General features: G+C 41.3%; 1 protein-coding gene across 2 annotated transcripts in view; it reads right to left on the bottom strand.

Annotated features, from left to right (window-relative positions):
- The window catches only part of IGF2BP3 (insulin like growth factor 2 mRNA binding protein 3), a 104084-nt gene that overhangs the window by 15959 nt on the left and 62339 nt on the right, over positions 1-25786 (bottom strand). For both annotated transcript variants that reach the window (XM_054991815.1, XM_054991816.1), the window contains exons 6-10: positions 17484-17768; positions 16200-16334; positions 14331-14453; positions 9583-9718; positions 7627-7758 (exon numbers count right to left, since the gene is read on the bottom strand). In XM_054991815.1, coding sequence (XP_054847790.1) covers positions 7627-7758; positions 9583-9718; positions 14331-14453; positions 16200-16334; positions 17484-17768 — 811 coding nt within the window. The remainder of the gene's footprint in view (positions 1-7626; positions 7759-9582; positions 9719-14330; positions 14454-16199; positions 16335-17483; positions 17769-25786) is intronic.

Raw genomic sequence — 25786 nt, 5'->3', positions numbered from 1 at the left:
ATGTTGTTAACCAATGTGGGAGAAGGTTAACAAGTCTGGTTCTGTTGCCTACATGGGAGATTACCTAGGAATTTTATGCATGCCACCTTGAGTATAAATACAAGTTGATAAAAATGTGCAGTTAGCAGTACGGATGTCCACCCATCTGAAGACATACTGGGCTAAGGAGAGGCATGGCTGTGTTCACACTGTGCTGCATGCTTGCATGGCAGGAACTCAGGTCCTTTCCTTGGGTAGGGAGAGGGCAAGGGAGTAGAAGAATTATAACCAGGTGTACACAAGAGCAAGCTTTGGGTGAGAATTACCCAGACAGCACTTACTCTTGTTCTTGTGTTCTTGACCCTTTAGCTTCTTTTAAAAAAAATAAACATGCTTTTCTTTTGGCAGAACTTAGCTGGAACCTGCCTTCTGCAGCAAACACGAGAGGTTGTTCAAGAAGTTAGGAGTAACACCATCTCTCCTTTTATTTCAAATTGGAGACTGCCTTCTTCATCCTGAGTAGGGACCTTCTTCCATATGAGCTGTCTCTTCCTATTGAGTGAACTATATAATATAGGAATATAGGCTTTTGGGAATAAAGCTTAGCAGCAACCCAATTATCTTCTTCTCTAAAGTTAAATGATCCTGTGCCTTCTCTTCACATATCATCTATTACTACTGGCAAAATTCTACTAGTTTAGTCTCCTATACCAGTTTATAGCCTATTCAGTGGTATTAATATTTCCTTTATAAGCACCTGAGTAGCTTGTCTATTTAAGAGAATCTTCTCCTGAAAGCATGATCAGCGTTCCTGCTGTATTCATGCTGCCTATAATTGGGTATCTACCATGCCTGTAAAGTTGTCCCACAATTTCATCATCCTAACTTCAAATCACACCCATTCATTACTTCAATCTCACTTGCAAAAACAGGAACATCTGAACAATGTGAACAAGTTCCCTTATGAACAGACTCTCTTAACAGCTATTATAAATTGCTATAATTTTGTTAGCCATACTGCGTGCCTTACAGCAAAAAAAGAGGGCTAGCAATTTCCTCAACCAACAAATACATATTCTTTTAACATTAAGAAACTAAGATGTGTCAAGTTCTGCTTAAAATTCTGACTGCATACAGAGCAATTCAGATTAAGCATGCCACTGAATTTCAGTATAGCATGACTGATATAACTCAAGTTAACTTCCCTTAAACTACTTTAGCTTTTTTATATTCCTTTTGCAACACATACATATGAAACCATTTAATGGGCAATGCTTCGCTCAGGCAGAGAAAAATCTTTCCTACTTGTCATCTGAGACCTTCAAAATGGAGATGCCAAGGACTGAAGCTGGGACCTTCTGTATACATAACACATGTTTTAGCACTGATTCATGGCTCCTCTGATATGTGAATAATATCAGAGATGAATAAAGCATTTCTGCAAATATTACAGAGGAAGACAAAGGATTTTCTGAAAGTATGCTAGTCTAGTGATTTCATACATTACATTGCAACAAAGTACATGCTCAGTAGGGAAATACAGCCAACTGGAAATTACGTATCACAGTTAATCTCCAGTAATTTACAATATATTTCTTTATCTAAATCTCTGTGTTTCTATAAGTCTGTTAATAATAACAACAACATTCAATTTATATACTGCCCTTCAGGACAACTTAATGCCCACTCAGAGCAGTTTACAAAGTGTGTTATTATTATCCTCACAACAATCACCCTGTGAGGTGGGTGAGGCTGAGAGAGCTCCTAGAAACTGTGAATGACCCAAGGTCACCCAGCTGGCTTCAAGTGGAGGAGTGGGAAATCAAACCCAGTTCCCCATACTAGAGCCCCCGTTCTTAACCACTACACCAAACTGAGAAATGAAAATGTACATCATGTAATAACTTGGGTAGCCACCATACATATTTTTAAAAATGCAGTGATTCAGAATCATAACTTTCTGCCAGGTGAAATCATCATTTCCTAGAAATAACACGTATACTAGGAAAACTGCATTATTTGAAATGACTCCTTTCTGGGCAGTCTAATGTTTGATACAGCTTTCCTACTTATTAAGGGGAGGGAAATAACTAAAATTCAGATGTTATTCAGTGAAAAAGTTATCCTCCAGCAGCACATAAAACGATTTATCTGAAGTTAAACATAGTCCAAGAATTGAAATACTACATGATTCAATCAAACACACAAGAAACTTGAAGAAAGGCACATTTACAATCACATGGTAGGAGAGGAATTGGAAGGATCTAGCTAGAGAAAGACTTATTCTGAGGTTCCACTGACATTCACAGTGTTGTGGACCAAGAAACTACGGCCTTCTTTAGCATCATTGACTCAGTCTGTATGTTACCTTTCAAGTAAAAAACTCCAAAGTGAGAATGATTCTATGCTGAAAGCTTATTTTACAAACATTTACACAGCTATTATATCAAAGAAACAAAAAACAACTCCCCTGTTTTATTGCTAATTTTACAATATCCTTCCAGCAAATAAGTATTTCCCGAATGTATATATACATTTGAAACCACTGGAGGACTTGTGAAAGCTATCAGATGTTTGCAGGTACATGTTTTCAAAATGGGGTCAGTGAACTACACTGAAATAATACCCTGGGGCCTTCAATTGGCTCAAAATTCCCTCCCTGAAGAGGAAAATCAAACTGGTACCTCTGTCTGCAGATAGCATGGGGATGTCCACTGAGAAGTTATCCAGTGTAAGTATTGGGGAACTGAAAATGCCTTAGTGTACTCTAATGGTGCAATCTCTCTCTACCAGTCTACAGCTTTTAATAGCTCCGCAAAAACTGCCACCCTCAGCAGGTCACCTTATGCTGCCTCCTGATAGAGGCATCTCTGCCTCAAGCACCTTGCGATGTCAGCACAATATCACAGCCATTTATTTATTTATTTACTTACACCACTTATGGTATGCCTTTCTCATTGAGACTCAAGGCAGATTACATAGTGTGAACTAGTACAGTCAATTTCAAGGACATTTTAATAAACAATGAAATAGGGTATATAAATGCAAATTTATAACAATTTAAAACCAAGAAAAATCCAATACAGAGTTCAAGAAATGCTGAACCAGAGCAATAGCAACTCTTAAGACTGACAAATTAAACAACATAGAACTATCTAGTAGAATCATACTTGAAGCAACAGATAGTACACAGTGCCACAGTAATAAAGTCTATGGTACTAATAATAAAGTCTATGGTACCGATCTCTTTACTGATGCACCTCTTTGAGACCTCTTCCATACAGTACAGCCCTATCTGAATAAAAAGCCCTCTTGAACAATCCAGTTTTGCCTGCGGGAAGCCAGGAGAGCGGGAGCTTTCCTGACCTCTTCAGGTAGGTGGGGGCTACCACAGAGAATGCACATGTATGGGCGGCTGTTGATTTTGCCCATGTGCAAGGTGGCACTTGCAGAATGCCCTGTTCAGATGAGTGAAGTTGCTGTGGCGGAACAATGGGAGAGAGGTGGTCCCATAAATATGCTGGACCAAGACAATGGAGAGCTTTGTATTTGATAGCCAATTGAGCCTGGTAATTAATAGGTAGCCAGTGGAGGGACTGAAGAATGGAAGCTGCAGCATTCTGCAGTCTCCAGGTTAACTTAGAGGGGGGACCTATGTACAGTGCGTTACAGTAGTCAAATCTTGATATTATCATTACATGGATCCAGGTGACCAGATCTGCTATGTTGTAGTAGGGGGATATCTTCCTGGCTAGACTGAGATTGTAGAAAGTGTTTTTTGCAGCTACTGTAAATTAGTTTTTTAGCAGTAGTGCTGGATTCAGTATAACCTCTAGGCTCTTAACTAGGGTCAAACAGACTCCCATTGAAAGTGAGCAGTACAATGTCCTTCAAGATCCTTGTCTTCCCAACAAGTATCACTTCCATTTTGTCTGGGTTCAATTTCATTTTTTTCAATTTCAGCTATTTGACCACAGCTGTCAGCTAGTGATCCGAGTTTTCTACTACATCCTGTGGTAATTTGGATAGTGAGATATAGAGCTGGGTATTATCTGCATATTGGTGGCATCCAATTCCATAGCTGTGAATGAGTTCTTCTAAAGGCTTTGCATAGAGGTTAAATAACATGGGGAATAAGATTGCACCCTGTGGAACCCCACAAGATAATTTCCATGTTGGAGATAGCTGGTTTCCAATAGCAACCCTTTGAGTCTGCTCCCTGAAAAATGATTTAAACTAGTCCAAGGCATAATCTGTGATACCCATTTCTACCTCCAAATGCCTCAGCAAGATGGCATGGTCTACTGTATAGGCTACAGATAGATCCAGGAGGAGCGGTAACAAAACATGGCCTTTGTCTCTATTCAGATGGAGATGATCCACTAAAACTACTAGAGCTGTCTCTGTCTCATGGCCTGACATGAATCCAGAATGAAATGGGTACAAAGCACTAAAGTTGTCCAAGAAGATCTGGAATTGATCAGCTACTGCTCTCTCAATCACATTGCCCAGAAAGGGCAGGTATGAGACTGGGTGATATTTGGCCATGTCATTTCTGTCTAGAGATTTTTTTAAAGTAGCGAGTGGGTAACTGCCTCAGGAGTTACTGGAGGATGTCCTGAGTTAGCAACTGATTTACAACAGACCTCAATGGCTCATTTATGCAGTCCTTACTTGATTTTAAAAGCCAAGATGGGCAAGGATCCAGCACACAAGTAGTGGCTTTTAAAGATGCCAGGATCCTGTCTAGATTCCTCATTGTAACAGTTCATAGTGGTCCATACATGGACCAGATGGTGTAAAGCATTTCTTCCATCTTGTCTATATTACTGCTAGCATCCAGATAGGAGCATAGTTGTGCTATTTTATCAGCAAAAAACTTTGCAAAGGCCTCACAACTAATTGGCTGTTCTTGAGACTGTAAAGGTTCAGAGTTAGAAGATGTCGAGATACCTTGAACAATTGGGATGGTCGTGAAATAGCTGATGCAATGGCTGCAGAGAAATAACATTTCTTTGCTGATCTCATTGCAACTTCACAGGTCCTCCAATGGGCTCTGTTGCACTCTCTATTGGTTTCATTGAGAGTTTTCTGACAGCATTGTTCTAAGCATCTTTTAGCCCTCTTTAGGTCACCCAGCTCCGTGATAAATCATGAGGCTGGCTTCCATCCCAGGGTGGGAAAGTTAAGTGTGGAGGAATACTGTTGATAGCTTCAAGGACCTCTGTATTCCAAGCTCCTACTGCTCCCTCAATGGAGCATGTGTCTGGAACTGTAAAATCTCCCAGGTCATTTTGGAATCTAGAAGAATCCAGTGATAAAACAACTGCTGCACCTATCCTAAATATGCAGTAAACTTTTACCTGTTTAGCAAAGGTTTTTAGTGCTCTATTTAAGTTTTTTAGTGTTTTCCTGATACCATTTTTATTAATAACTATTTTATGTTGCTGGTATTTTTAAGGTCTGGTTTTATTTTTTGCTGATTATAAATTTTAAACAAGTTTTAATCTTAATAGATATTTTTAATTTTTATTAGTATGGCTGAGAGTGCAGGATTCAATAAAGAAATTTTCACAGCACAGCTCATGGAATAGGGCTGTTGGTGTGTGTTAACAAAAAACATTGCACCATTAACAAGGTCGAAATTCCACTGACATGACTCCATATCAGCCACACCTATCATAACTTTTGGTGCATATTTCACTAGATTTCAAAAACTGAGCCAACTGATATTGCTATGGTTATATCTAGATTCAGTTGGCAGAGTTCTGTCAATCTACTTGGAGACTACTGTGCCAGCATTTTAATTGCTCACTTCCCTTTCTTGCTCTGTGTTTAAATTACATTGTGTACAGGTTACTATACAGTTCAGAGGAAAAGGAGTATTAGTGATAGATTCTGATCTATGCAGAAAGTAAAATCAGTGTTCTTTATGCATAAGAGGATCCCTCTTTACTTAGAAAGCAAGATTGTTTAGCAAAACAATTGTTGAATCACCAAAACACAAAAAGTTGTTGCCATGGATTTGGTTAACTCTATTGATTAATTTAAGATCTGGTTTATGATATTCAAAATACTCAACTACATACTAGGAAAAACAAGACACAAAATGCTATCTTACATGCTAACGTGTACTGTTTTCCTAAATTTCTTTTGTTTAGCACTTATTTTGTCCTAGATGTTCAGCTCTTGCCTAACCCCACATAAATCTTTAGCCAGAATTAATCCAGTCTGTCAAGTGAAACCAATGGGTTCAGATTTGGAGTAACTTTGCATAGAATTGATGTTAATCTTGGAGGGTGGGCAGGGCCGGCATGCCCATTGAGGCTGGGTTGGCAGCCGCTTTGAGCGCTAAGGTGCCGGAAGCACGTGCCATGGAGCTCAATTGCCCCGTGCTGCTGTGCCCAACCAGGAGCTGTGCTGCCGCCGCCGCCACCGCCACCACACAGCTGCAGGTCAGGCAGTGGCTGGGGTGGCGTGCGGAGCAACTGAACTGGAGGGAGGATGCACATGCGCGGCCCCGGCCGCCCACCGTGCCTGGCCAACAGCTGCTACGCCCGGACAGGAGTGTGTGCTGGTGGCAGCAGCATGAGGCAGCTGAGCGGGCAGCCTCCCAGCCCTCCTGCTCAGTTGCTCTGTGCCGCTGCCGCCAGCACAAAGCAACTGAACAGGAGGACTGGTAGGCCACCCATGCGCCGTCCCTGCTTCCCCGCGTGATGATGTCACACACAGTGACGTCATCACGCAGTCCGGGTGCGCGCGCGCACAAAGCATGTGTGCACCAACACCCCTGAAGCTGCCTCAGGCACCAGAAACGCTGGTGCCGGCCCTGAGGGTGGGGAACCCTGCTGTTACAAGAATTGGCTAGCTCAAAACTTCAAAATCTTAATTTGTGTATTTTATTCCTTTCAACTATGTTAATACTGTTAAATCTACTATGTTCAAATTTGAAAATGAACCATGCAGTGTATGGCTACAAAATTGCCTGCTGGAAGGATACGTACAGTTCAATGTCTCTAAAGTATTGAATCCTCAGGAAACTGTGGATGGAATTTGCAATCCTGAGTTTATTGCCAGCATAAAGACACTGTAAACCCTCTTCTTACTTGTATTAAAATTGGAAGATTTTACATCTGCACATAACCATATTCACTGTGCCACCAGAGGAATGCATTTATTTATACACACTTTCACCCAGTCCTCTTGAATACTTCTAATCAGGAAGTCATGCACTGTATTATTCAAACTCCAATTGCATAAAAACTTTTCGAAGTATCAGATTTTAAAAATCTCCTTAATAGAATGCTGACCTTCAGGAATAAACATACTCAATAAATATTTTGACAACAGGTCAAACCATTAGACTGAGAAGGTTTGAAAATATTCCTTCATCATTTGATTCATCTTCAAGTTAATCTCACATGTTTCCCCCAGGACTCTGCACTTATGATTGTTACACAGTGACATACTGGTAGTTTTTCCTTGTAATGCTCTTTTATCACTTCTTTCCATTCTACCACAAACGTCTATTTTCTGTGGAATAAATGCCTTTTCATTCTTTCTTGCTTACTTAATGCTTCTCAGATCACCAGCTGTCCAACATCTGAAAAACAGCAGGTGCAACTACCATCAAAGTGATATACTTACCCCAAATGGAGGATATGAAGAGGCGGCAGCAGCTGAAGCAACCCCCACTGTAGGAGGAGGTATCCCTGAAGAGGAAGGCGGGAATAGACCCAAAGCATTCAGATTTAATCCTGGAATTAAATGTGCTTGAAGCTGCAGTGACACAAAAGAATGTTAGCTCATAACATAAAAACTTAATGAGGATGCCCCACCCATCACCACAGTATTGCCATTATCCCATGTCCTTTTCAAGAGCCAAATTTCAAAATGTTCAACCTGGACACTTTGTATTTCTAGCAATACAATATTAAAAGTATGACATCTGAGATTTATTCTCAAAGTTAATTGTACAACAGAACTCACAATTATAGTCTGATCCTATAAGCCACTGTGTGAGCAAGGAGTGCTTTTAACAAGGATGCTTTAAAATAAGGGGCAACAAGCATGTCCAGACAGTTCCTTACCTTATGACCCTGCGGAAGCATTGCCAACCAGCCTAGGCTGTCATTGTGAAATGGAACACAATGATGATATTACTTCAGCAAGTTTAATGGAACATTTATCAGAGGAATTCCTGAGATTTATATGTAGAGATTCCTCAGATTTATATGTAGCTGAATATATAGGGGGAAGCAACCAAAACCGGGAAACGTGTGGAGGAACAAAGGGATGAGAGCTCATCCATGCACCATCTTAAGATCGTTAAAAACTGTATCAGAACCCTCTAAAATAGAATAAACCTGAGAACAATACAGCACACCAACTCTTTACAATCAAGATTGCAAACAATGTGTACAGGGTGTTTCTCATAAGATGCAAACGTAATTACATTGGCAGGAAATTGTATCACACTATAAGCAAACAAGGATGGATGTGATGTTTTAAGGATTCCACTGCAAAACATTTCATTAAATTTGCTGAAAGAACATCAGTATGCTGTTGGTTAGTTTGGTTTCTAACAACATGAAAGTATCAAATATTAGAATGCTAAGAACACATACCATACAAAAAAAATCTTTGAAATCTACCTTTCAACTGATACTTGAAATAGTACAGCTAAAGATGCAAGTTTATTAACTTGAATCTTGTAAATAAAATAAATAAATATTATCATATATGTAACAGGAGTCTAGTGACATCTTAGAAACTAATAAAATTGTACTCTAGTTTTGTGGACTAGAGCCCACTTCTTCAAACGCAATGCCCAGGGGGGATCTAGTCCACAAAATCTTATGCTGGAATAAAATGTTAGTCTTTAAAGTGCCAATATGCTTTATTAGTTTTGCTGCACAAGATTAACACAGAATTATTACTAAATCTGAGCATTGTCTGAAGGGACAATATTAAGAACCTTATTTATATTACCATTTAAAACCACTGAACATACTCCATCTAAGATGAAAGCAAAGCTTTAAAGAAAGCTGAAATTGATTTGTTTAGGAAGTGTGCAAATTAACAATGCAAACAAATACACGAGGTTCTATGACGACTCAAACGACTCATCCTGCTTTCAGGACAATGAGTTGGCTGACCATGGTGAGTAACAGTTAATGTTACTGAGAATGACTGTTTGTGATACAAAGAATGAAGGTCACTTTCTGCAAAAACGGCTGTTAATTGGGTCCTACAAGCAGAAATGCTGTTCATCAAAAGAAAGGAGGAAAAGAAGGCTCCTGAAGTATTACCAAATATTGCCCCAAACTGTTTAAAAGCCTCTTTTTAAGAGCTTAAGGGGGTGGGGGGAACCCATAGATTTGGTGGACATACTTTGCCCCAAAATACTAATTTTTTTACTTGCACAGTGCTATCAAAAGGGCATGGATAAGTGCTCATGAGCCAATTTGAGACAGTGAAAAGGGGCTCTGTGGGAATTGGGCCTTCCACTGCAAGTTCACAGTCTCAGGTTTGGTGTTAATTACACATTAAAGAAACATGACTGAACTGGAGTACTTCACAAGACGCAAGAAATATACTTACGTTCATAGCAGCAATATCATTTTCATAGGACTCCCTGATTTTCTTCATTATTTCTTCCTCAGCCTTGGCACATGTCTCAATACTGCCTTTAACTGTAATGGTCCTTTCTGGGTTATAAAGTGTCAAGTCTTGCAATCTACAAAGCAGAAAGTAATAAATTGCTATATACGCCCAAGCTCAAACAAAAAGTAAGTCTACCATGTCAACCTCAAATTTGCACTCTGCAGAGTATTCAAAATCCCTTTATACTTGTGGGAAGATGAAACCTCAAGAATCTTGGGTTACCAGGAGGAAAGGGGAAAATTATAGAGACAACATTCTAGGTACTTCAGTCACATGGAAGACCCATGGAGCTCGACGAGTCTTTGCTTTAATGTGATGTTTGGATTTAGTCTGGGTCATGGCAGAAAAAGATGAGGGGAGAAGATGGAGAAAATGAAAGACAAATTCTGTCTTCTCCCTCCCAATCATTTTATCACTTGCTGGCCAGTTGATCTAGCAAGCAGCACCTGAAACTCCAAGGTGAACTGTCCAGGGGACAACTCCTCGTGCCTATCATAGTTTAAAGAATTGCGCTCCTATCAGCAAAATATGGCTTCTTTCTTCAGCCCAGAACTACCTCCGATTCAATTGGTATAGGGTGAAGAAGGAAGGGTACATTTTACACAGCAACCTCATGGGATATAGACTCTCCATCTACTTCCTATACTGGTTTGGAGTGGTACTTGAAGCAAAACTCAGCAATGATTCAGCCCCGAATGATAACATTGCAGGGGGGAAATGAGCTGCAGCTCTCCATCTTTCTAAAAAATGTGTCTGGGACTCTGCTAGCTTGTAATTAGATGTCTGTAGCAATTTTTTTTTGGTAAATATGATTTTTTTTATCAAATCTGAGAAAAAATTCAGAATCCTCCAAATTCCAAATTGATTCTTTAATTTGGTTCAGGTATTTCTGAAAAATTTGGTCATTGTTTTCTACGGGAAAATCGCTCTGGGAGATATCCGGTGGCTAGAGGGCTCATTTTTCAACCAAACTACACCAAATTGGGAGGGAACCTATTCTTGACTGTTCTCTAAAGATCACCTAAGTTTCATGAAGACTGGACCCCAGAGGCCAATTTTATAGGCCCCCCAAATAAGGTGTCCCCACCCACTCTCCATTATTCCCTATATGGAAAAATATTTTGGAGCTATCCAGGGGGGTGGAGATAGAATTTTTCATGCAACCTCCACCAAATTTTCCAAGAACCTACTTCTGACTGTCCTCTAAAGACCCTACAAGTTTCAGGAAGATTGGACCCTAGAGACCAATTCTATGAGCCCTTGAACAAGGTGACCCCAGACACTCCATTGTTTCCTATGAGGAAAAAGTCAAATCTGGCTCCCATTTCCGAAACACACTGAGGAAAGGCTGCTATTGCCAAGCACACTTTCAAATGCAAGCTGAGTTCATCCCAGAGAAAACCCAATAGAAACAAACTGAAGCACAGGAATGGAATTCCCCCCAGAACCAAAATTAAGGAAGGGGACCAGCACCACATCAGAGAATCACAACCATTCCCCTCAAACCAAACTGAAGCAAAGGACACTGTTGCAATTTAGCCCAACAGAGCCAAACCGAAGCACAGAAATGGAATCCCCCCAGAACCAAAGTGAAGCAAAAGGGCCAACACCACATCAGAGAATCACAACCATTCCACCCAAACCAAACTGAAGCAAAGGACACTGTTGCAATTTAGCCCAACAGAGCCAAACCGAAGCACAGAAATGGAATCCCCCCAGAACCAAAGTGAAGCAAAAGGGCCAACACCACATCAGAGAATCACAACCATTCCACCCAAACCAAACTGAAGCAGGGGGCGCTGTTGCAACTTAGCCAACAGAAGCAAGGGAATGCCTTGTGCTTGTTCCCATTTTTCCTTCTGAAGATGATGACCTTTGAAGGACAGATGTTGGAAAGCAGTGCCTCCCACTCAAAATGTTCAAGGTTATATAATATGTTGTAGGCCAAAGACTGCATGTACAAAAGTGAAGATATCATTCTGTAGTGATGAATAGGCCCCACAGAGCAGCCCTACATGTGTCATTTAGGTAAACACTGCAGGTGTGAAGGCTTCCCCACAGAATGTATGTCTCTTTTAAGCAGGAGCAAGTTTTTCACCTTTTAATGCACTCCCTAATCCACTGGGTCTATGTGGCTTTACAGACCTTCCTGAAAAGGGTTGGTAATGGGACAGGACTGAAAGCAGAGTATATCTGAAAGTCAGAAGCACAGCTGAAAAACCAAGAATGTTAAACAAAGTTGAGCTAATTTTTCACTTGAGAATGAGGATAGGAGAAGGAAGAAAAAAAATTCTGGGCTCCGTGAAATATAGTAAAATTTCAATATGAAGGATGGCCCTCTGTACTTGTGGAAGACAAATATACCAAGTCTAAGATACAAGGCTCCAACATCTGAGATTCTCTGATCCAAAGTTGATGCAATTAAAAAAGAACTTTGGAGGACAAAAGGTTCAGTATACAATGCTGATGTGAGCCAAAAGAGATCCTGTGAATGTTGGGAGAGCCACGTCAAAGCTTCTTCAAGGGAAACCTTTGGTGGCTGGATGGAGAAGAGTTACACCTCTAAGTAATTCTTAGGATGGCAAAATAGAGGAATTTTTACAGAGTCCTAACAATACTAGCTAGGACAGCTGCCTCTCACTGCTTGACAGTGTACCACTTGCTCTTTGTCTGCACGAAGAAATGCCAAGATGTTCTAGACCAACTAGTTTCCCTATACCAACTAGTGAAGACCTTCTACCTGGAGCTCAGTAAGATGCTGACAACTTCTTGCAAGTACCAAAAGTTCAGGAAATGGCACCACTCTGATCTGGGCAATATACTGGACCCCAAGTCAACTGCGCCAGAAGCCTTGCTGGGGGTGGGGAGAAAGAACAGAGCTTGAGGTCATGCAGACATCAAGATCACCGCCAGCTTCTGGGACTGATATGAAAGGCAAACAAAGTCCACAAGTGAGAATTCCAAACCTTGTCCTGAAGAGCATTCTTCTTGATAATAATCATCCTCCTCCTTGATAAAGGTGAATAGTATCAGCCTGCTGAGTCAACATTTCCCCCAAATCCAATCTCTCCAATTGCAGAGAGGTCCCCGAAAAGTTCCATAAACAAGAGAAGAACGTTTAGTCTTAGATCATTCTAGCTGAGTAGGGCTTGAATGCAAGTGCCCCCTTGCCTGTTGATATGGACCTTGGTAGAGATGTTGTCAGTCCTCTCAGCACTTTGTTCCTTTTTATTCACAGACAGATACAGTATTCATATTGCAAGCCAGCTGATGTTGTGAAGCATTTTCTCCCAAATCTGCTAGCACTGCACTTAAAATTCCTGGAAGGGATCTCCCAGCCAGAGGAAGAGAGGCTTGTATCCATGGGTTGCCTGAATCTGCTCTAGAGGCTGGAAACAGAACCCTACAGCAAGATGACGGACCTTGAGTTTTTCCACATGTAGTCAACAGAAAAGTAATATGCAGAAAGAGGCAATGTCATCCTGATTGTGATACAGCTATTGACGTTACCTGGAATGTTCAGTCCTTTATTTCATGCTCACAGACCAACAGGTCATAAGCAGACAGGTTCAGTAATTCAAAATACAGAATGATACAGCGCAATAATAATGGTTAACCAAATATATCAAGAATGCTAAATACAAAGTATAAAATATATCATTAGGAGAAAAAAATCATTAAAAACCATAGATAAAATTTTTACCACAGCAAGAGTTACACTCTGGTCAGTATCAGCTAAAAGCTTTGTAACTACTACTTGTTTAGAAATACACCCCCACTTCTGGATGTGTACTGAAATCCTTTTATCTCTGGTGAGTACATGCTTCTTATAGTCAGTAAAAAGGTGCCAAATAGTATCTAGATTCCCTGATTTACAATCACAAAAACCGCCAGAAAAGGGAATCCTTAAAAACCTGCCTGCTAACTCCCCTAATGGCAGAACATTGAATCTGGCCTTAGAAAAAAGTATTTGGGAACAATTAAAAATTTACAGTAAGCCGCTAAGATCTTTGGAACAGAAAAACCCAGATAGTACAAAGAGCCTACCCTTCGTGTTCTACAGCTGGTGCGCCATTTATCGAAGTAGTAACATTATGGATTTAATCAGTTCATGCGGAGGAGTATTCCATTTGTTTTAAGGTCTCAAAAGATAAACTGAGTCTCTGTAATCTATCATCAACTAGTTTTTGCCAAGAACTCTGAAAATGACCTTTAACAAGTATATGTAAGTAACTCTCCTCTAGGGAAAAAAAAACTGAACATGTTCCATGCCCAACATTCTACCCATCACATCAAATATTTCCCCCCTCCCCCACAGGTTCATGAAATGTAAGATGCATTATTATGTTCATTGCATTTCTATGTAGAATCATATGTATATTTGATAGTTAACTTACTGGAAATAAATTATATGAATGAAGTAACACTATCTTCCAGGAAACCCTGCTGATCATTTGACTAGCTCCAGTTAAGTATGTCATTTCTAGTTTCTACATCACAGGACTTCCTAAAAAAAGGTTCTCATCATAGCCTATTCGCCAGAGGCAGATTTGGTTGTTGATTAATAAACTTGTTCTTTGTATTTATAGCAGTCCTACCTAGAAAAACAACTCACGATTCTTTAGTGATAAGCTAAAATTCCTACAAACACGTAACATTCAGCAATATGATCACAGAACACTTACGGAGATATTGTGATTTTAGTGTCTGTGTCCTGTTCAATTTTCTTCAAATTCCGTCCTTCTTTGCCGATGAGCCGGCCAACAAAATTGTTATGTGCTAGTATCTTCAAGGGAATTTCTTCTGTACTGTAAGCAATCCAAAGTATTGTATTAATTCAAAAACTGCATAATTCAGCCACAAATTAAGAAGTTGAATCAGGGTCAGTTGTGTAGTTACCGATGTATCAGGAGGCTCTCAACTCTTGTTACATTTCTCAAGTCAAGAGAAAACTACTGAGCTTCTTTAAGCGTAATCAGTAGTTTTCCTTAACTCGCATGCAAGACAGCTATGCAAGTTTATCATTTTGCTGACCAGAAGCAAGATTCCTTTGCAATTAATAATTACAAATATTTCCCATCTCTGGCCAAGAACAGTGGTAGCCTGTGGCTGTTGGACTTCATGTATTTCCTATCATCAAGGAAAACTATCTTCTATTCTATCAAGGAAAACTATCTTCTATTCTATCTGGGGCCAAAGACTGTTTGGGCAATCTGCTCACCTAGAAAGGAACGAACCGCTAATTTGTAGGCCTTTTCCTGTACAGTAAGTTACACATAAGCTCTTTCAGCCTTATTTTCTCCAAGTTGCAGTGAGCAATCAGGATAAAGCTAGACTGGATTACAGAGCAATATGAACTGGGCAAATAGGGTCAAAACCAGCATATTCCCATTTTTATCTATAAGCAGAAGATTAACTGCCTTGATTGGGGGGGGGGAGAGATCTCTTCTATACCTTCTACCCCCTCCCCCCACCAAATGCTTAGTTCACATATAGATGGCTCATTCTTATGTTACAAGAATAATATGCCTCTTGTACCCTGGTGGCATCACATTGCTCCAGAAACACAACAATGTAAAAACCATCAGAACAGCATGATCCAACAGTCTCCTTTCCTTATCTGAAGCTAGCAGAAGATTCCCCTCCCCATCCAACACACATCACATCGTTTCTGTATTCCTACATTTACTTGAGTGGTGTGGGATACTACCAATCAGGAGCATTAACCATTTTAATATGACAGTTCTCAAGTGGGACACCTGTCCTTTCTTCTACTTCGCATCAGTGTGATTTTTAATAAACTGTTAAATCCATTACCTACGTGTACCTCCAAGTAACCTCATCTTGTCATATAGCTAATGAACTGATTATCCAGATGTGTTTTATCAACCGCTATACATTTGGTCTGATCAGCCAACAGCAGATTCACAGTCTTTGTTTACCACTACTGATCACAGTATCTTTGCTAGGCAGATTGAGAATCACCTATTAAATCAGTTTGGATTTATTTATCAAATATTTACATACTACCTTTCAATGTCAAGTTCAAAAGTAGGGGACAACAAACTTCCAATATTTTATAATTTTTATAACAATTATAACCCATAACAAACAATAAAAGTGAAACCAGTCAATTAAAAAAAAACAGCAGTACAGATTTTTCTGAATGCAAAACTTTGGAGTCTTAACCTGCTTCCGGAAAGATGACAGAGAAGCTGCAGCAACTTCCTGTGAGAGAGTACAGTCGAGTACGGAGCAGGAGAGACTGGATATGATATCAGCTTTCACGAACTTTATTCCCTATTTCCAAATGTTAGAAAAAAATCTAAAAGTATAAGCAGTTACTCAGCTTTCCAAAGTATTTTGAACTATATTTTAGAGAGAACTCATTACTTGCTGCCTCCTGCTATTTTGTATTACATACAAACAAGCTCAAGAATCAAGATCTGATGGACCTAGGGGTAGTTTTCTTTTATGGGTGGTAGTGGTATAATAGCCATTTATTGTGTGTATTTGCCTTTTTGCATCCTAAATAGGTAATAGTATTTACTCACAATTTAGTATCTTGAGCTTCCTTCTGCATTATCTCCATGATAATTTTACAAGCTGTTGAACACCCTTCTGGAGTTGAGTGTATAGTAATTGGTTTTTCAGCAGCACCTGCGTTTTCTTTACGATGAATATCAATTCTAGAAAGAAAAAGAGAAGTAGCAATACAAACACTCTTCAAACACCCATCTAAATTTTGCACTAGTAGACACTATATCTGAGCAGGGCTGTTAATGATAGGACATTTTGGAGGTCTTTCATTCATAGGGTCACCATAAGTTGGAAGTAACTTGACATGTAACACATACAGACACTATCTCTGTATTCAGATGGTTCCTAATAGACTGAATGTAACAACTGTTGATCCCAGTGATGGGCACATTATGCCCATTTGTATCAAATAATGCCTCCACCAACTTCAAAGGGGCCAGAGTACTGCAATATGGATGGAGATGTGCCTAGGTCCACACCAGTTCTATGCGCAGGCCTCTTTGCATGGGTCTTCCACTTTGCTGGATCAAGGCAATGACAGCTTCTAAAGGAAGCAATTCAACTTAAGATTCTATAGCAAGATAAACAAATAATAATACTTCTCTATAGTAAGAGTAGATAAGAACACCCATTGATGAAGCAGGAGGGTTAACTTCACAGGTAATTTGCTGAACTTCACTGTTCAATTTAAGCAGTGCCTACATTTTGCTGCTTTTTCTTTAAGTCTCCCAAAAGATCACCTAAGCAAATGGCAAATAAAAGGTAACTAAACTCAGAGACACATGAAGCCACATTAACTCAGAAGCCTCAATATTTTCAGTTAGTAAACTTCTCTGCTTTATCTTTCTCATTAACTATATCAGGTATATTAACACTTCTATAACCTTCCCTATCAGTGGGTGGTGCTTTTGCACATCTAAGTGTTTGGGTTGGGTCTGTTTTGGTTCTAGTTGTTGTCCTGAGCTCTGTAGAAGATGACTGTGTAACTGCGGTAACTGTTTTTAAGATCTGTGTTGGAGGCTACACTGAAGACCAGTTGGACACTTGGTATTAAAGTTTGTTCCTTAAACAAATGTGTTATAATACCTTGGCGTGTGTGTGTGTGTGTCCAGACTGACAACCAATCTGAAATTAGCCCAGTGACATCACCCTCATATTGCCACCACCAACCTACTTCACCAATAAATCTACCAAGTATCAAAAGGGGGCCATACAGAAAAATGAGAATTAATGAGACTGTCATAACAAGCATACAAACACACTGTATACCAATAGAAAAACTTGATAGGACAACATACTTTGATTGTGTTTGTTTGGTGATGTTTCTGATGGTGGCGCCTTCTTTTCCAATAATGGCTCCTACAAACTGGGTGGGAACCAGCATCCGTAGCGGAACATCAGATTGTGGTTTTTGCCGTGTAGCTGCACCTGGGGACCCTTGCCTAGGCGGACCTCTCTGCCCAAAGCCACGTCTCCCCTGTGGGTGCTGCTGAGGAGGTGGCTGTGCTGCCATCTCATCCGGAATATATGCAACTTTTAATGAGTAATTTTCAAGCTGGAATCCGTTCAGTTTTTCTATTGCTCTGTATAGGTTTGCAAGATTTGAAGGGGGGAGGAGATGAGAAAGAATGGTAAGAAGAAGCCTGCAGAACAACTGTTGTGAACTTGTGCTCACTTAAACACACACAAACAAGAAGCTCTTAACAGCTCTCTCAATTTGATGCATTCCTTCCTCTGCTTTCATTGTTGTTTATGTATCCTTCAGATATAAAGAGAGGAGTCACGTCTCTTATTTCAGACAATAATATAAATTTTTTGTAATAAACACTATTGCTTCTGGAACCTCCCTCATACAAAGAAGAAGTATTTAATATGTGTTGGATCAATACTTAACAGTCCTGTAACCTCTGACACAATAGCTTGAGGACCCTGCCTAGTGATGTACATTTATGCTAGGAAAAGATATTAAGACAAGTGAGTCTGATGACATGACATGAATAGTTCTCTTTTGGACCAAAGGTTGTATTGGGTTTCCTCACTTTTACAATCAAATTGTGCATTCAAAACTTTAAGCTGAAGAGGGATTCCTGTGGATACTGACTTTGGTGTACTAACGATGTTTCCTTAAATTACAATTTACAAGTTTCCCACCTCTGCTAAACTCCTTCATATGTGTACCTGTGACAAGTTAGAGTTGCTTCTTTTCACACATAGAAAGAAGTGTTTAATTCGCTCCCAATCCTATTAAACGGTAACCTAAGAAACCCAACATCAGATCAAAGCTGTTTCAGAAGCAAGCACTACATACATATTACACACACACTTTGGGGGTTTCATTTTGTGTAACTTTTAAGTTCATCTATCACCAAAACTATGCATTCAGATTTGTAGAACAACTGTGTTACAGACTGCTGATGTTTAGAATTAAGAGAACTTCAACAGTCTTGCTCTGTTTCAGTGGAAGGGGGGTGAGAGATTTCAACTCCCAAACTTGTCATTCCCTAATAGACATATCATATCACGAAATCTACTGATAGCAGAAAATTCGCTTACAATCAAAACAGTATCTTGAACCACAAGCAAGCTCATGGACGTACAGGGCAGTTAAATGTTGGTTAATGAAAAGAGGAGGGGCAGGAAATTAGATTGCTTGAGTCTTTAACTGTTTATAATATCCTGGAGGGGGAGAAAATTTTCTAACTGTTTATACTCCCCTTTGGTCCATACCTTGGCCATTTCCACACGGCTTAACTCTCTTCGTAATGTCCCGGTAGATCGCGCAAAAAATGTGGAAGATCACATTTCCTTGCGCGAGATTTGCGTGACGTCACATGACATTGCACAAATCTCGCGCGAGAAAACGCAATCTTCCGCGTTTTTTGCACGATCTACTGGGACATTACGAAGTGAAGTCAGCCATGTAGAAACGGCCCTGGTCATCTATATTCATTAAGCTGTAACTGCTCACACAATCATCATCATTAGTATATATCAAATAGTATTATATAATAATTTCAAGCAAGCAAAATGTTTCAGCTAAAAATTGTACTATGAACTATTCAATGCTGTAGCTATTTACTGAAATCACATCATACAATCCAGTCTTTACATGCAAACAAAAGCATGATCCTATGCAGGGCTGGGTATACTTACACACACTCATATCAATTAACTTGGTATACCTAACTTACCATAGCACTGGACTACAACTTTCACATCCATACACAGTAATGGGGAATACCATACTATGAATTAATTATCTTGATCTTCATTAGCACTTCCTTACAGTTAAGGATCTTTTTTAGTTCCTTCATAGCTCAGCTTCCACGTCTCAACCTCCTTCTGTTCTCTTGGTTGTGGTCTCCCTTTTGGCTAACAATATTTAGTTATTTTAAAATACAACTACAACTGAATACCTGACAGCAAAAATGAGTGACTATTTCCAGAAAAACAAGAATCCAAAGGAGTTAATTTCAAGAAACTAAGAAAAAAAGTTTCCATAGAAACTGAGTTGCTTCTTGTTCATGTTAAAATTCTAGGTAATGAAAGATTTTGTAGCATAATCCTAAAGCCAATTATCTATTAAAAGTATACTTTGTTTAGCCTTCTGTCTCTTCTGTTAAAAGAAACTTCTACCAATAATTTTCCTTTGTGCCATTAAAATAATACTCCATGTTTAGATTCAGATGTTACTATCATAAAAGCATCTTGAAATAGCCATTGTTCATTATGAAAAGATATTATCTATTTATTACACAAGCAGTGCAAATAGATCTTTGGGTCCCTTGGAAAAAAAGAAACAAATCTGTTGGTAAAGGCATGTGCTTCTTAACTTTAAACCAAAGACAATAAAGCACTTTTACAACAGCATTATTTACTAGGGTATACAGTTTGGCTTGGAGTTCAGATTAAAATACTGAATTTTGGCTGATTTGGTAAAATCCAGGTATTCCAAATTTAAAATCAGGCACCTTACATTTGTAATGAATTTTTTAAAAAAATTAGGTTAAATACGGCCATTGTTTCTATGGGAAAATCAGTCTGGGAGCTATCGGGTGGGCTGGAAGGCTCATTTTTCAACCAAATTTCACCCAATTTGGTGGGAACTTACTGCTGACAGTTCTCTAAAGACCCCCCAAGCTTCATGGAGATTGGACATCATGGGTAATTTTATGCCCCCCCCAAAAGTTCCCCACCCATTATCCAATATTCCTTTGGGGGAAATATCTGGGGGCTATATGGGGGGTGACATTTTTCAGAAAAAAACTGAAGCACAGGAATGCAACCCCCCCCAATCAAAGTGAAGGAAGGGGACCAACTTCACATCAGAGAATCACATCCATTCCACACAAATCAAACTGAAGAAAGCAACACTGTTGCAACTTAGCCCAACAGAACCAGTGTCATTCACAGCAGCCAGACACTGGGTTCAGCCAGTGGGGAAACACCACAGAACAGCAGTATCCAACCAGAAGCACAAGGTATTCTCTTGCTTCAGTTTGCTTCTGTTGGGTTAAGTTGTAACAGTGTCCTTTGCCCATTCAGAGGATGCCACGTATAGGTTCCTTTCTCACAGCATGGGCTGGCAAAGTCCATTCCAAAACAACCCCTGCAGGGAGGGACATGAGCAACATTTGCTGAGCAATGACCAGAATTCATTACAATTTTTACTTTTTGATGCTACTGCTGCCCATACTGGGCTAGCTAGTACTAAATGGGTTGAAATGCCCAGTTATTGGAATTCTAGAGCAGCAATACAGACAGATTTCATATTTATCTATGATAAATTTAAGCCCCTTTAATTTCAGTGGGAAAGTTTAAGCACATGCTAAAAATTACCACTGAAATCAACAGTACTTAAAAGAAGTCCATTTTGACATGTTTCACACTCTGGCTTCTCAGTGAAGTTTGGTGCACATCTGAAATGAATCTGCTTAAATGAAAAGTCATGCTCCAATAATTTGCACATTTAATGCATCTGGGTTTCAACAGGGCAAAGAGAGATAAATGGGAAAAGATTAAAAAAGAGAGATTTACAATACTACTATTATAATACCAAATATTTTCTATCCCTGGACCACCATCGTTCCCCTTCAACTCAGCTCAAGCCCCTGCAAGAGTGCAGATACAGCAGCAAAAACAGTGTTTCTTACCTGTAACTGTTGTTCATCTAGGTCTTCTGTGCAGGCACACATGGGACTGCGCACGCGCAGGCCTGCCGACTTCGGAGATTTTTACAGCTCAAAACCACTAGGGGGCGCCCTCGCCTCTCAACGCGCATGCGCAGCCGTCTTCCCACCGAAAACGGCTCCTAAGAGGCGGGGCACCCCTGACGTACCCTCAGTCCTCTTTCGCCGCCGCACTACAAGGTAAGTACCAAGAGAATTAGCGGGGAAGGAGGGAGGGTATGTGTGCCTGCACAGAAGACCTAGATGAACAACAGTTACAGGTAAGAAACACTGTTTTTCATCTACGGTCTTCCTGTGCAGTCCCACATGGGAGATTACAAAGCATAAATACCTGGGTGGTAGGCATTGTAGCATCATTGCAGGAAGACTGATTGTAGGACAGCTGTACCCACTATTGTTTCCTTCCTGTCTAGGACATCCAGGGCATAATGCCTGACAAACGTGTCTGCCGAAGCCCAAGTCGCAGCCTTGCAGATGTCTTGCAGAGGGACACCTCTCAGGAGCGCTGCCGAAGATGCTTGAGACCTGGTGGAATGAGCATGTACCTCCAGGGAACAAGGTAAGTTAGCACATTTATAACTTAACAGAATTGCCTGAACTACCCAGCGAGCCGAAGTCTGAGGATTAGCTCTCATCCCTTTCCTAGGAACCGCAAAACAAATGAAAAGGTAGAAATCTTTCCTAAAGGGCTTCACTCTATCCAAGTAAAAAAGAAAAGCCCAACGAACATCTAGGGAATGAAGGAACCTCTCTGCCTCTGAAGAGTGATCTTTAAAAAATACAGGTAGGGAAATCTCCTGAGACAGGTGGAATTTGGACACCACCATGGGGAAAAATTCCACTTTTGTTTGAAGCACCACCTTTTCCGGATGGATACTCAAATAAGGAGCCTCACAGGAAAGGGCTGCCAACACGCCCACCCTCCTGGCTGATGTGACAGCAACTAAAAACGCCACTTTAAAGGTAAGTAAATTCAGAGGACAAGTGGCCAGCGGCTCCAAAGGCTTGGAAATAAGCTTAGTCAACACTAAGGGTAAAGACCACTGAGGCACTAACACCCGCACAGGGGGAAATAAATTGTTGAGGCCCTTCAAGAACAGTTTTGACGTGTAATGGGAAAACACTGTTCGACAATCAACTAGGGGGTGAAACGCAGATACAGCAGCCATATAAACCTTAACAGATGAGTTGGACAAACCAGACTGCTTAAGGCCCCACAAAAATTCCAAGACATCAGAGAGGGAGGAGGCCAATGGATCGATCCCCCCTGTCCCCTACACCATTCAGTAAACTTGTTCCACTTCAAAGAGTATGACTGTCGAGTAGACAATCGACGGGCATTTTGAAGTACATGCATTACTCCTTCAGAGAAACCCTGTCCTGAAGTATCAGCCACGCCGTCAGTTTGAGTGTATGCACACTGTGATGAAGCACCCCCCGGAACGACAGTAAATCTGGTTGGTTCGGGAAACGGTGCATCTGGCTATGGTCCCTTCACAACGCATATTTACGTCCTGTCTTTTCAGAATGGGGATTCCCAGACTTAAGACTTGTTCGCATCGGAGAACTGCAGGACTCCCCGTTATTGTTCCAGAGGAGGCGTCGGCCTCGAGTCTCTTCGGGACACGTTTCAGTTAAACTGGTCCGGTCGTCTTCATTACATTTTCCCTCCGTTCCCCCTGTTAGCCAGAGTACTCTCCAAGATTCAGATGGACAGAACGTCGGCCATCCTAGTTGCCCCTTACTGGCCGAGGCAGCCATGGTTTCATGCACTTCTGAGACTCCACAGCCAGATGCACCGTTTCCCGAACCAACCGGATTTACTGTCGTTCCGGGGGGGTGCTTCATCACAGTGTGCATACACTCAAACTGACGGCATGGCTGATACTTCAGGACGGGGTTTCTCTGAAGGAGTAATGCATGTACTTCAAAATGCCCGTCGATTGTCTACTCGACAGTTATACTCTTTGAAGTGGAACAAGTTTACTGAATGGTGTAGGGGGGGGGGTTGATCCATTGGCCTCCTCACATCCTCCTCCGACTGGCCAACAATCAGCCAGTCATCAAGGTAAGGAAAAATACAGCAACCTTGTGTTCTAAGAAAGGCAATAACCACAGCCATGCATTTGGTAAATACCCTAGGGGCCGTGGACAGCCCAAAAGGGAGGACACGGTATTGGAAAATACGGGTGCCATAAGTAAACCAAAGAAATCTTCTATGTTCCGGAATGATGGATATATGGAAATATGCGTCCTTGAGATCAAGAACCCCAAACCAACTACCAGTGGGTAGTAAAGCTAAGACCATTTGTAACGTGGTCATCTTAAATTTCCGGACCCTTATGGATTTATTTAATTCCCACAGGTCCAAGATAGGGCGCAGACCCCCATCCTTCTTTTCTACCATGAAAAGATTCGAATAAAACCCAAGGGGAGAGGCAGTATTCAACACCTCCTCAATAGCCCCCTTCTTGAGAAGAGCTGAGAGTTCGGACACTACTCCGCTTTGAGGTTTCTGTGAAGAAAAAATTGGGAGCCGGAGACCAGGCCACTGAAAAAACTCAACTTTATAACCAACTTTTACTAACTGTAAAACCCAAACATCTGAAGTAACACGGCACCACTTAGAGAAGAATGCAGACAGCCTGTCCCCGAACAGGGGGTCAGGACCCTGTAACTGTCAGAACTGTTTCTGAGAATGCACTGGATCTTTCGGTTGATGCTGATTATTTCCCTGTTTGTTCTTATTGCCCTGCCTCCTCTTCGAAAAGTAGACTGTGGGCTCTGATACCGAGGCCGTGGTTGATAGCCATACCCATAATAGGGGTGGAAGTGGTGCTGCCGGCCTCTAGCATACAACCTATATTGAGGTTGAGGTGGTTGATGCGGATGCAGAACACCGTAAGACCGTGCCGTAAGTCTGTCCTTGCACTTCTTGGATAGGTAGTCATCTGCTCTTTCTGAGAAAAGGGTCTGTCCCTCAAAAGGGAGGTCTTCGACCTTGTTTCTAGTCTCCGCTGGTAAGGCAGTGGTTCTCAACCAAGCAAATCTGCGCAAGACTAAGGCTGAGAGGAGAGCTCTGGCTGAAGTATCCGCCATGTTTCTGCTCACATTAATTTGGTGGCGCGATAGACGCACCACCTCCTCTTGTACAACTCTAAGAAAAACTTTGTGTTCCTCAGGCAGCTGAGGTACAAATGTTGCTACTTTCGTCCAGAGTAACAATTGGTAGGTAGAAATCATCGCGGCAAAATTAGAGATTTTAATGCCAAATGCTGCTGAAGTATAAATTTTTCTTCCTAAGGAGTCAATTTTCCTACTCTCCTTATCTGACGGAACCGATAAGGAACCTTGCTTCAGTCTCGCTTGCATGTCTTCAGTTACAAGTGAAGACGGAGGTGGGTGCAGGGATAGGAATGGACATTGGTTGTCCTTCACCCTATACAAGATTTCCACTTTTTTATTAGTGGCAGGAGTCAACGCCGGTTTTAAATTCAGGCCTGACAAGAGGTCCACGAAACCCTCAATCATAGGGAAGGCCACCCTCAGAGTCGAACCTGAGTAGATGTGCTTCAGTATTTTATCTGTCGAGCGTGGTTCCGTAGACGCGACTTCAATTTCAAGCGCCTTCGCCATGCGTTGAAGGAGTTCGTTATAGGTGCGGAAATAGTCTGTCGGGGAAGCCTCCTCCGATGGACCAATCACTCCGTCGGGTGAATCTGAAGGAGGAGAGTCGTAGGACCTTTCATATCAAGGATAAGATACATACTTGGTATCCGACAGTCCAGGGGTCCTTCTGGAACCCACCGAGGAACCAGCGTGTACGGAAGGTGACCTCAACTGTCTCCTGGTTCCATGATCCGAACCATAGAAACCCTATCTGTAGTAACGGTGTGGCGGGCTCACCGCAGAATGCCTCCGTCTAGAATAAGGGCTATACCTCTCTGTACGACTTCCGTTAGCTCCGTACGACCCCTCGCAGTGCGAGAAGAATGCGAAGACCAGGAGTCACGAGAGGGCGAGCGCGGTGTCCCCGATGGTGTTGCGGGTTTCTCGAACAGGATGACATCCGGCTCACGAGATCTGTCAGACCTCGGAGTTCCCCAAAGGGAGACTCTGTCCGTGGAACCACGGCGTCTCTTCTCCGGCGACTCGGATCCGGATGGAGCCTGCTGGTCCGTAGTTTGTTGTGGAACAATGACGCTCTCCAGAATTTGTTTATCAGATTTAGAGGACTGACGCTTCTTCTTCTTTTCCAGATTCGGTGCAGGTGGTTCCAAGGAACCCGTCGGAACCGAGGCCTTCCATGAAAAGCCACTGCGATGATCCGACTTAGATCCACTCCGGGGAGTTCTCAGCTCCAAAAGACTAGGTATCCTGGAGCTCTCTCTCCGAGACCAATCACCTGACAT

The sequence above is a fragment of the Eublepharis macularius genome, chromosome 11 (genome assembly GCF_028583425.1).
Source record: "Eublepharis macularius isolate TG4126 chromosome 11, MPM_Emac_v1.0, whole genome shotgun sequence".
Taxonomy (NCBI): domain Eukaryota; kingdom Metazoa; phylum Chordata; class Lepidosauria; order Squamata; family Eublepharidae; genus Eublepharis; species Eublepharis macularius.
The sequence above is the reverse complement of the archived record's forward strand: the minus strand, read 5'-3'. Positions and strand labels throughout refer to the sequence as shown.